This window comes from Podarcis erhardii, assembly GCF_964252035.2.
Source record: "Podarcis erhardii genome assembly, chromosome: 10".
Classification (NCBI taxonomy): Eukaryota; Metazoa; Chordata; class Lepidosauria; order Squamata; family Lacertidae; genus Podarcis; species Podarcis erhardii.
The window spans coordinates 41,553,298-41,566,463 of record NC_138500.1 but is presented as its reverse complement, the minus strand read 5'-3'; the positions used below and the strand labels follow the sequence as shown (position 1 = coordinate 41,566,463).

At 42.8% G+C, this 13,166-nt stretch overlaps 1 protein-coding gene across 5 annotated transcripts in view; it reads left to right on the top strand.

Moving 5' to 3' along the window:
* Positions 1-1,332: 1,332 nt before the first annotated feature.
* The window catches only part of ACSS3 (acyl-CoA synthetase short chain family member 3), a 69,686-nt gene continuing 57,852 nt past the window's right edge, over positions 1,333-13,166 (top strand). For 4 of the 5 annotated variants that reach the window (XM_081878581.1, XM_081878580.1, XM_081878579.1 and 1 more), the window contains exons 1-2: positions 1,333-1,814; positions 7,573-7,717. In XM_081878581.1, coding sequence (XP_081734707.1) covers positions 1,483-1,814; positions 7,573-7,717 — 477 coding nt within the window. In that variant the 5' untranslated portion in view covers positions 1,333-1,482. The remainder of the gene's footprint in view (positions 1,815-7,572; positions 7,718-13,166) is intronic. The other variant, XM_081878583.1, reaches the window with a different exon arrangement.

Sequence of the window (13,166 nt, the reverse complement as noted above, 5' to 3'; positions counted from 1 at the left end):
TTTATTTCAATTTTTTATTTTAGGGTTGGTACAAGTCTGCATTGAATTAAAGGCAGCCCTGTTTAGGGAAGTTTTCATGTTTGATGTTTTATCATGTTTTTAATACAGTGGTACCTCGGGTTCCATACGCTTCAGGTTACAGACTCTGCTAACCCAGAAATAGTGCTTCAGGTTAAGAAGTTTGCTTCAGGATGAGAACAGAAATCGTGCAGCAGCGGCGCAGCAGCAGCAGGAGGCCCCATTAGCTAAAGTGGTGCTTCAGGTTAAGAACAGTTTCAGGTTAAGTACGGACCTCCGGAATGAATTAAGTACTTAACCCAAGGTATTCTGTTGGGAGGCGCCCAGAGTGGCTGGGAAAACCCAGCCAGATGGGTGGGATGGATAAATAATTATTAATGATTAATGATTAATGATTAATTATTATTAATAGCAGCATTGCTTAGTGCCTGTAAAGGTACTGTTTATCTGGCACTGTTTATCTCCTAGTCCTTTAAGACTTCTTTGGGTTGGTGCACTCCTAAATTAGGAAATATAATAGTAACATCCTTCTCTGTGTGTGGATCTACACATTTTCTCACACACAGTGAGAGTCCGTGGTGAGTTCATGGAATCCCTCCATGGTGAGATCTCTCTGAAACTGGTGTGTCTGAAATGCCTTTATCTGGCAAATCTAATTTTATTCAAAATGTCAAACGCATCCCTTGTTCTGGATAAAATATATGCCCCTGTTGTGGTGTCTCCATATCAACCTAATCCTCTCCAATTCTCCCTCGATAAAGGTTGATAATGGAGATAAATTGTAATAGTTTTTTTTTTAATGATGGAATACGGTTTTAATATAGCTTATTATTTTAAAATGAAGTGCACTTACTGGAAGTGGACAGGAATGAAAATTGTTTTCAAGGTAATTTAAAACTGCCGTTTGTAGAAAATGAAACTAATCAGGAAAGAAATGCTGTATTCCTGGGCGAGTTTTAAATACGCCGTTGCCTCTGAGAGCAGATTGCCATGATTTTAGAAAGGATCTTGAAGAAGGAAAGGCGAATTCCTGAATCTGCGAAGTGAGGGAGAAGCAGGACACTATCCTAAACCGCGTCCACTTACTTCCAGGCACTTAGCAAACTTGGAGCAGTAATAGAAGAGGGAAAGTTGGCAGAGTATCCCGAGCCCCAGAGGTCGGTGGGCGATATTATGCAACCTAAGCAAACCCCAGAGGGCCTCCTCGCTACAAAACAAAGTGCGGGCTTGGGAGCCGGCACCAAAGCCCGGACTGGAGCTCTTGCAAACTGGTCGTTTGTAAATACCAAAGTGGGTGGAAGGAGGAGCAGGTCCTAATCTTTGGACCTGAATCCAGCTCGGCTCTTCCTGCTGACTTTGTGAAAAAGGGACTTAATAAGATTCCCCGGTTCCAAAAGTGTGTAGTTCAGGGCGCTCGAGTTTGGGGGTTCTTTTTGCAGTTTCGCCTCGGGGCGGCCAGGGAACATGAGCGCCCAGCAGTGCCGGAGAGTCTGGCTGCACCAAGTTGCTCGCAGCGCCCGAGGCCTTCTCTGGGCTCCGCAGGTGGGACTCCGGCGCGTCCCTCCGCTCGCTTTCCCGACTTGCTGGACGAGGCGCCCGCCTGCAGCCCGGCTCCTGCTCCCGCTCAGCCGCTCGTTGTCCTCGCGGCCAGCCGCTCCTGGAGGCGACTACGAGGCGGTTTTCAGGGCGTCGGTGGAGGAGCCCGAGAAACACTGGGCTGAAGCGGCTCAGGGCATCGACTGGCACAAGCCCTGGGCTCAAACCATGCAGAGGAGAGATCCCTATAGCACCTCCTGGTGAGTGGCTGGACCAAACCCTCGCTGGGCTGCACCTCAGGGACAGGCAGAAACTCAACCGGTGCTGTGCTGTAGTCGCGGGTTTCCTGCATCGGTGCTGGGTTGGATCATGATTAGAGGACCCGTGAGACGCCTTCCAACTCTCCTGTTCTGTGCATCATTTCACCTCCCGTTTCTGGGCGAAAGTGTGTCCTCACCTGTTGAATTTTTGCCTAGCAAACTGCTACAAAAGGGACATTGAAATAAAGCTAGCAAGGCTTTGGGCAACCAACTCTTGCTCTCACTATTAAGTGCTAGCTAGAAGGGATTTGCTGGGTGGGTCCCAGAGACAGCAAATGCTTACCTCCAGGAAAGAGGGGTGCCCACCACATTGACCCAGGTGGTTGCACAGCCGCTCCTTAAGAAGTCCCTTTTGAACAGAGGAGATTATAATGACTATCACCTGGCTGTTAATATGCCTCTTTGGACCAGGTGATTGAGAAGGTGGGTGCAGTTCCAGGTGCAGTTGGAGGAATCTGATTATCAGGACCCATGCAATCTGGATTTAGGCCCTGTTTTGGCACTGTTGGGACGTGGGTGGCGCTGTGGGTAAAAGCCTCAGCGCCTAGGACTTGCCGATCGAAAGGTCGCCAGTTCGAATCCCCGCGGCGGGGTGCGCTCCCATCGTTCGGTCCCAGCGCCTGCCAACCTAGCAGTTCGAAAGCACCCCCGGGTGCAAGTAGATAAATAGGGACCATAGGCGCCGACTCCATGGGGCCTGAGGGGGCCCAAGCCCCCTCAAAAATTCATTTGGGGGGGCTCCGCCCCCCCAATAATTTAAGAAAATTATTAGTTATATTATGCTTTGTAAAATCACAAAATTATGTTGGTATTTTTTATTTTCCTTGTTTGACGATAGTTACCTTTTAAAATACATTCAGTAATGAGTTAAAACAAAGCCACTCCCGATCTAGAGAGGGGGTGGGGTTGTGGGCTCTCGACCCATCAACAATCTCGCGGGGCTGGCGTCAGCCCCGCGAGAAGCGGGGATTCCCCCTAGCTCATTAATATTCACCGCCCACGGCGGCAGCCAATCGGCTGCCGCAAAGGGTGGGCCCTCACAGGTTCACTTAAGGTCGGGGCAGCCCGGGGCTCGCCCCTTTCGTTCCCACAGCAGCAGCGGTTTGGAGGTCTTGGGCCCCCCCAATATTTTTTATAAGTCGGTATGGGCCCCTGCCCCCCCAATATTTTTTATAAGTTGGCGCCCCTGATAGGGACCGCTTACTAGCGGGAAGGTAAACGGCGTTCCGTGTGCTGCGCTGGCTTGCCAGATGCAGCTTGTCACGCTGGCCACGTGACCCGAAAGTGTCTGCGGACAGCGCTGGCTCCCGGCCTATAGAGTGAGATGAGCGCACAACCCTAGAATCTGTCAAGACTGGCCCGTACGGGCAGGGGTACCTTTACCTTTACCTTGGCACTGTTACAATTTTGGTCACCCTGATGGATGTCCTTGGATGGGAGAGGGACAGGGGGAGTGTGACCCTCTTGATTCTCCTTGATCTCCCAGCAGCTTTTGGCAGCATCAACCATCGTACCTGCCTGGATGGGAGTTGAGAGCATGTTGATGTGATGGTTCTCCTTCTACCCATAGGGTTAATTTCAGAAGTGACATGGGAGGATTTCTGCTTGGGCCTGTGGTGCTTGTGCTATGGGGTTCCATCCTGTCCCCTATGCTCTGTAACATCTCTATGAGGCCACTGAGTGGGGGTCAACAGAGAATTTGGAGTGAGTATCTTGATGACACTCAAGCAGATTTCCATCACCCAGGGAAATTGCTATGTGGTGGCACTGGAGAGAGCCTTTTCTGCAGTGGTGTTCTGGCTGTGTAATACTCTCGCCTTAGAAACACGGAATTGTAGAGTTGGACTAGGTTATTCCACAGGAATCATCTAGTCCAATCCCTCCTGCACCCCAGGAATTTTTTGCCCAACGTGGAGCTCAAACCCATGACCATGATATTCAGAGTCTCATGCTTCACTGACTGAGTTATATCTAAGTTCAGCATTTTTTCTCATTTTGGTTCCGGGTTAAGATATGCCATTTTGCTTGGACAATTTAAGAGCAGGAGTGACTTGTCAGATTTTGGCTGGCCCACATGCATCTGAGACTACAGAACATGGCTCGTAGGCTGTCTTGAACCCCATATATATATATATATATATATATTCCCATGTAGTGGTAGAGCTTCTGCTTTGCATGCAGTAGATCGATCCCAGGTTCAGTCCTCAATATCTTCAGGTAGAGCTGGGAATGTCCCTTGTCTGAAATCCTCACTACTGCCAGTCACTGTAGACAATAAACTCAGTTTCCTGTGTTCCATAAACCACTATTAATATACACTATCAGGTACTTTAACAGAGAACTATCTCGTATAATTTATGTAAGATTATCCTTTTTCTTCTGTATTTATTTTCCTTTAATCTCTTGTGAAAGGAAAGCACCTCTGAACAATAATATGCTTTCCCTTGGATATGTTCCAGCCAGTTCTGCAATATGATACTGAGTGTGTACTTAAGAATTCTTGTGGGTAAAAGGAACACAAGCAAAATTGGCTTGGATCACAGTGGGCAGTGCAACAAAAGCCCTGCTAGTGCTTAGAATGAAAAATCACACTGATCTGTCCTCTTTGTGCCAAAAAATGGCCTGAAGTGTTGCGCTACTATACCAGCTGACAATTCCTTCTGGATCGTGGTGTTTGCTTTTGTTTAAAACAATGATGCTTCCTAATTCTGTTGTTTCTGTGCAGATCACATTAGCTAGTTCTTGCTGCATAGCATCGCTTGCTTATAGATTTCTTTATCTCTTTTACACATGCATGCATGCATGAACACACACACCAGGTTAAGGAAAAAACCAAAACCCTTCCTGTCTGTTGCTAGATTTAGGCTTTATCTATCATTTCTGGTTTTGCTCTGTTGTGAGCCTCTTGGATTGTTTTTATGAAAAAAGAACTGTTGGACTTTGCAGTCATTTAGATTTTTTTTTTTAAAGATCCATGAAGATTATTCTGTTGGACTTGGGTGTTCTGTTTTGTTTTTAATGTGTGCTAGAAATGTCACAAGCATAGCCATTGGATTATGCACCTGGGATTTGTTTGTTACTCATTACAATGCTGTATAATATTTATAAGCACCGTCTGGTGTGCACAGAAAAGGAGTATTTGTATTCCAGCATCACTGCTAGAAATATATTATTACTAACCTGTTGGATTACACAAAAGACCTCTTTTAGCTAAGATCCTGTTTCCCACAGTTGCCAGCCAACTAGTTGCTTCTACAAGAACAACATGAGGACAGTAGGCCTCTCCTTCTTCAGTTTCATAGCAACTGATATTAAGAGACATACGGCCTCCAGTCATGGAGATAGCACATTATTGCCATTATAAACCCATCTAAATTGGTGTTCATCACTGTAGTTGATGGAAGAGCCTGAATGGGAGGCAGGAAAATTTTGGTCTCCCAGGGTGAGAGGCTGGGAGGAGAAAGGAAAGATCCCAGGTGAGAGCTGGAAGGGGCTGCTACCTTCTGTGGATAGTAAGGGTCAAGAACTACCTTTAAAAGAGGATTCCATATTCTCTTATTCTATTTGCATTTTTAAAAATTTAGATTAGTTTTCTATATCTTATTGTACTATGATTAACTTTAATAAAAGTCTCATACAAATGAAATAAAACCAAACTGTGTCAAAGTCATCTTTTTAACCTTTCATATCCTTCAGTCTTCAGCCTGTTAACGTTTTCAGCTAAATCAGTTGGCCAGATCCTTATGTACCACCTGGATAATGTTAACCCTAGGCCAGTTTCCCAGTGTTTACTAATCACCTGATGAGCAACCATTATCAAAAATATAGCCAAGTCATTGTAAATTCCATTGTTGAACTGTGTGCTGTGAGTGAAGCACTTCCTCTTGTCTGTCCAGAATCTCCCACCACTCCCCATGCAACATGAGCCACATCTTGTGATTTGCAAGGGGGGGGGGGCGGGATAAGAAATATCTAAACTGTTTCTTGAGTTAATGTTGTAGGATCTGCAGCAGCAAGCAAATGTAAAATTATCTTTAGAGCACTGCAGATAAGTTTCTATATACAGTGGTACCTCAGGTTACATACGCTTCAGGTTACAGACTCTGCTAACCCAGAAATAGTGCTTCAGGTTAAGAACTTTGCTTCAGGCTGAGAACAGAAATTGTGCTCCGGCGGCCTGGCAGCAGCAGGAGGCCCCATTAGCTAAAGTGGTGCTTCAGGTTAAGAACAGTTTCAGGTTAAGAACGGACCTCCGGAACCAATTAAGTACTTTGCCTGAGGTACCACTGTAACTCCATCTTGTATTGCCCCCCCCCCCGCCATTTCAAGGGTAGTACAGAGACATTTGGACTTCCCATCCACTTTAGTGCATTGGGGATACCGTATGAAGATAGCTTCTCAAATTAGGAATGATGTGACGCAGGAGAATCCTGCACTGATGTTATACCTCCAGTTGGGCAGGTTATTCCTATCATGTGGGCTTCTGTGAGTGGGGTGAGGAATTGGCGGAGGCTAATTTGCAGGCACTAGTAGTATTCAGGTGCACATTTCAGTGCATATGGGATTCCTGAAAACTGGCCAGTGCAGATAAATTCTAGACAATCTTACATCCATTTCTGGACTCGCCATAGCTGATAAAAAGAACTGTCCTAATGTTTTGACCTTACTGAATGTGGTCAAGGACAGAACTGCACAATGTTTAACTTGAACTGATATTCAAACTCCAGTGGAACTTTGTCCTTACTGGAAGGACTTGGGTTGGGATGGCTATGTTCTTATAGCCTGTGGGTCATTTTGCTTGGTATTATTACCTGACAAAAAAAAAAATTTTCAGTAAGAGGTGATCCACATAATACTTTAGTTGTTGATATTACATATCTCTGTAGTTTCCCCATTCTTCAGAATGTTGATAGATGCACATATTCAGGTAATATTATCTGCAATTGCTGAGTTCACAAGGCTGAAAAAAATACCGCTGCCTCGATCAAAGAATTGCTAACTGCCATTCCACGGTTTACATCCATCCACATGGATGTGTACCCAGAGGTGATTATTGGGTGTACAACAATAGTATTGTGTATACTGGCCTTAAGAGGTAGGAAAAACCTATAATTTATTCTGGAAGATAAAGAGGTTCAGAAGAACTGCTCTGTATGTACACATAGCATCGTACCTACAGGGATAATGATGTTTTTAATCGTGTGAGAAGAAGATAATGACTTGGATGTTGTAAAATTAGCATCTATATATTCTTAGGTGGAGTCATTATATTCTAGAAACCATAATAGTTAATAAGGAAGTTTTGTGCAAAAAATGGCATGTACTACAAGATTATGATTAATACTGTGGCTTTCTTTGCTCAGGTTCTAAAATACATACAGACATATCTATATAGGCTATTGCGATAATCCTTATCTCCATGCCATACAAAGCTTCATTTGCTGATTTCTGCAGGTCAGAAACCTGCTGAGGTCCCATAAATGTATTAGGACATTTTGTTTCTGGCTAGTTCGCAACTCCATACATATACTATAAAGTAATGCAAGGCATGTTGGGCAGGAGGGTCAAGAGGTTGGATGGTTAGCGGTAGGGTTGGCATGCAGTATTTTGCTGCCTGAGGCAAAGGAGAAGATACTAATTCTCATTTGGCAAGATTTATTTTTTAACCCAGCGGTTTTCAATCTTCTTTCTTCTCTAGGTTTGTTGGGGGAGAGCTGAATATTTGTTATAATGCTATAGATCGCCATGTCAAGAATGGACAAGGGGACCAGATTGCTATCATCCATGACAGTCCTGTAACAAATGCTAAAGAGTTTATAACTTACAAAGAACTTCTTGAACAGGTGTGTTTAATGGATTTTTTTTTAGCGAGCAAGAGAGCCAAATGAAATTGAACAAAATTATTATACCATGGTTGTAAAACTTCAAATACAGGAAAGACTTTTTTCTGTTCATTTACCTTGCTGTATGTGTATATATTTCATAAAATTTATATACTGCATGGTTGTGGAAAACAAGCAAACCTCCAAGATGTTAACTGATAACATCAACTGATGTTGATAACTAATCTTGTTCTAGCAACAAACCTCTTGTCTTTCTGCTATTTCTTAATCATCTGCTGCTCTGGTTCATCTAATTCAGCAAACAGAACAACCATATCGCTTTTCCATTTAACATATGAGTTTACATGGACACCAACTGTATGACATATGATTAGTCAACAATTGAAAGGGCTGCTAGGAGATTATCATTAATTAAGTTGATCAAGTTTAAAGCACACAAGAAGAGATTTTTGTAATTGGTTTACACTGACAGGTCACTAAAGCATAAACCTAGCTTGTACACATAGGTTCCTATAGGACAAATTATGTTTGTACGATATACAGAACAGCCATATCTATGCAGATCAATCCAGAAAGCTGGGTTCGGCTTTCTGTGTGTGCATATGCCTAGGCTTGATAGAATAGTCTGTCCTTGAAAGCTTTATCTCTTTTTACATAAACTTTACAGATATTACAGGGAGGCTCACATGGTGCCTTGGTTACCTACAGGTGAAACTCGGAAAATTAGAATATTGTGGAAAAGTTCATTTATTCCAGTAATTCAACTTAAAAGGTGAAACTAATATATGAGATAGACTCATGACATGCAAGGCGAGATATGTCAAGCCTTTATTTGTTATAATTGTGATGATCATGGCATACAGCTGATGAAAACCCCAAATTAACAATCTCAGAAAATTAGAACACTAAATGAAATCAGCAAAACAAGGATTGCAAATAGAGCAATATTGGACCTCTGAGAAGTAGAAGCATGCATATGTACTCAGTGCTTGGTTTGGGCCCCTTTTGCATCAATTACTACATGAGACCGAGCAATGCAGAAGAGCTGAAGGCTGCTATTGAAGCTTCCTGGTCTTCCATAACACCTCAGCAGTGCAGTAATTGATGCAAAAGGGGCCCAAACCAAGTACTGAGTACATATGCATGCTTCTACTTCTCAGAGGTCCAATATTGTACGCCATGATCATCACAATTATAACAAATAAAGGCTTGACATATCTCGCCTTGCATGTCAGGAGTCTATCTCATATATTCCCATGATATTCTAATTTTCGGAGTTTCACCTGTATCTTTAGGTTCCAGGCAAAAATATTCCTCTTTTCCCAGAATATTGCTAATTAAGCAATCTATTGCCTTTTAAACTGGGTGGGTGGGTAGGTTTATTGCTTTTGTTTGTTACTGTGTGGTGTATTTTTGTGTTTTTATATTGTAAACCACCCTGTGATCCACCTAGGGTTGGCTGTGGGCAGGATTCCTGCATTGCACGGGGTTGTAATACTGTAGATGACCCCCATGGTCCCTTCCAGCTATGATTCTGGGATATGATAAGCAAATTAAAAACAAATTATGAAAATATTTCCACTCCGTGTATGAAACCGCTTGACATACTATTGCTTCAGTTGAGACAGGTTTCCAATAGGATGCAGAGAACCCCAGAACCAGTTGTGTGCGTCCAAGAAGGCTTTTGATTTTCTTTTCTTCAAGGTTTTATGCCCCTTCCCATTGTGCAAAGCATGAGAGCCAAATCAAAAGAGATTTGTGACATGGTATGAGGAGAAACTATGTGAGGAAATAACTTAAGCACACATGAGCCTTTAACTGTGACTCCTGCATTGCAGTGGCTTGAACTAGACCTTTGGGTCGCTCCCAACTGTATGATTTTGCGAATCTGTGATGCATCTAAACTAGATGTTTGGATCCTGGCCTTAGCTTCCCAAAGCAAATTTGCTTGCACAGCTTCTGCTCAGGCCGTTAAATTTGCCCTAGGCTTGTCTTTCTGATATATTGATACAATTGTATACGCTTTGTCCTATGCAACTAAGTAAAAACTATTTTAAAGAAAGAGGGCAAGAGTTATAGAAGTAGCTGCTGCTCTGGCAAATGTTCAATTACACATTTCTGATAGCACAGCTTGTATTGCAGTCTGTCCCAAGTTATTATTGTATCATTTATTTTCTTCAGCGCACTTGCTCTAGGTAATCCTTGCACTCTGAGAGTGATTCAGTTTTGTCATCAAGCCAAATGTAAAGGTGAATTGTGGTTCAGAGCTGCTTGTTGGCTTTCATTTCCCACCAGCTCTGTACTTTCCCGCAGCAGTGACCTCTTTGTGGAGCAGTGGCAGTGTGCTTAGTTTGTCAGACGAAACATATCACAGATAGTGAAAAACTGGAGTGCAAACTCTCTTCAAACAATATTTTCTGGCTCCTGTTGATCAATAGAAAAAGTATGGGTTTATCATAAAATCCTAGAATTGCAAGGGTCATCTGGTGCAAACCCCTACAATAAGTTATCTGCTGTTCTGCTCATACATTGTGTACACAGTTGAACTTCCTCGCCTACCCACTCCAGCTCTCCAAGTGCTTTCAAATTCAATTCCAGAGGGTTGGGGGAACTCTGGAGCAGATTTTTTTTGGGGGGTGGTGAATGGGAAGAGGAGAAGAATGACCTTTTGAGATAAGCCCTGCTCTCACATCATTGCATACAACCCTCAGATGAAACCTTAGCAAAAACTTGTTTGGTGCAGTGCTGGATTTGAGGCAGTGTAACAAAACCTATATTCCATAGCTATTTGCTGTTTCATCACTCTCATATTTGAAAAGGAATTTGTATTCAACAGTGCTAATTCAGCCTTACATGATCTGGAGGTTGGGAATACCTTATTAGGGAGTGAGAAAGGTACTGCCTAAGCCTAGATCCACAGAGGACACACTGCTCTGTGCCCTGGATTTTTACAAAAATAAAATATTGTGAGGGCAAGAACTTAGTGGAAGGGCCCTAGCATAGTGGCAAAACATCTGGGTTGAGAGCATAAGGTTCCAGATTCAGTCAGGGTGGGAGATGACCCAGACTGAAACCCTGGACAGCCAATGCCAACCAGTGTAAGACTATACTGAGCTAGATGAACCAATGGTCTGATTCGGTATAAGGCACCTTCCTTTGTACCTTCTTTTTAGAGACACCTGTACTTTGGGATGGTCATTTTATCCACCATTCACCTGTTACTTTTTAAGGTTGCTTAAAACCTGATAATAAGGGCATTTGGTGATGGGTTTTGATGATTTGAGTTGATTCTCTGTAGCCTTCTGGTTTTCATGGGCATAAGAAAAAAAACACCCTCACCTCTTGCCCTGGCCACAGTGATCCAGCAAGGTTTAGGGAAAGGCAGCAGCTTTGTAACAAAATTTCCCACCACCACCACCATAGCATTGCTGTATCACGCTGAAGATGAAGATGTTTGGTACTGTCTTAGGTGCCACTTCTCTAACGGAAAGTGAGATGAAGAAATCTTAAATCAGCTAGTAAATTAAAGTTAGATGGCTTGTTTTGGTCTTCTGTCTTCGTTGTTACGATAAATCTTTGACCAGCATAATGTAAAGGGGTGGATTATTTATAAAATATGCTAGTCAGTCTATACAATTTCATTTCGGGTTAGGCTCAGCTCTGAAATTGTGCTGGTATTATTCATTTAAAACAACAGCCGTTTTTTTTTACTTCAGCTGTCCACCGCATTCTGAGCTGCATAGAATGTTTATGGTTTTTTTCCCCCTAATTTAGGTTTTGTGGAAAGAGGTGTTTTACAGCTGCAAATTGACTGCAGCACTTCCTAAGTTAGTAAGGTGACATGAGGAAGCCTTTTCCTTTGTAATAATTACATGATCCTTAGGGATTGGCAGCCAAGAAAGGATTTAAAGGTTAGTTGTCAAAGCATGGCATTGTGTCAACTCTTTTGTGTGTTGAAAATTACCTGAACTGTTACAAAAAGAGAGCAAGAGATCACGTTAAATAGCATTACTTGACAAAAGTGTGTTTTAAAATACCCCTTTTAAACAACAAACCTTTATGGGGGAGGAAATCCTTTTATTTCCTCTCTCTTTTTCCTGATCTCCTTTTCAACATAAATAAAATACACATTTTCAGCCTATACAAACCACATTCCCCCCTTTAAAAAAATACATTTTTATTGATTTTCCAATATCGTTGCAATAGCAGCCTCATTATAACAATACCATTTTAAACCAATGAATACAATTATTAATGCCAGTTGTTCCAATGTCAGATTATACAATTGAATCAAACTGGTCTCGCCATGTGTGTCAGCGGAGTGCACTTAAACCCGCCCCATCCTGTTAGCCCCCCCATTCTGTTCCACCCTCTTCCTGAACGTGTGGAAAATTGCAACCTCCCGTAATTGAATGGGCCTGTTTTGATGGCTCGTAACATAAGCCTACGGCACCACTGGATCACCAGTTTGCTATACACGAGGAAACATGTGCCTGACAGAATCAGTATTTCAGAAATGCTATCATTTCCTCTATGTAGCGTTTCTATTATGCCAGTGACAAAAGCTGCAGAGCTGTGGATTGGGCTTCAGGCCTTTCACCCCAACCCCCCCCCCCCCCGGTTATTGAGACTCTTCTGCTCAGTGTTTTGAGACGCCAACTAGAGCTAAAATAATGGGTCAGTGCACACTGAGCTGCACAAAAAAAGCAGGAAAGCTGCAAATATGTGTCTTTTTTACTCACGGGCCCTCCCCTATAATGACAACAATCATATTCTGTATAAGAAGCACTATAGTCTTAAAAAAAAACCCAACCACACTTTTTTTTGCCAGAGTGCATTTCTTACAGATCACAACTCAGTTGGAAAAAAGCTGCATAGGAAGCAAGAAAAGGCATAATTAGGCTGGAGTCAGAAATGGTTGTTGCAGACTAGCTCCTAGATTTTCACAGCAAAAGTGCTACCCCTTGCATTTTCCAGAACTCCATTAGCACCCTGCCTCTCATTTTCAACATCCTGATCTGCAAAGCTTTCCTGCTTTAGCTGAACAACATCTGCTTTTTGAATCTTCCAACTAGATGGGAGGTTATAATCACAATTGATTTACTGTATTTTTGGCACCATAACACTCACTTTTTTCCTCCTAAAAAGTAAGGGGAAATGTCTGTGTGTGTTATGGAGGGAATGCCTACAGGTGCCATGCCTACGGATTTCCCTCCTCTAAAAACTACGTGCGTGTTATGGTCGGGTGCGTGTTATAGAGCGAAAAATACGGTACTTCCTTTGAGGGCAATTCTTTGCATATGCCTGTTACAACTTACTTTGGCTTGCTTAGCTTCCACCAAATGGGTTATGAACCACGGTTCGCATTAACTGTGATTCTAGTGGCTGCATTGATACCTGCCACATATATACCGCTAACTGAAATTTATTTTCCTGCACCTTGATATTT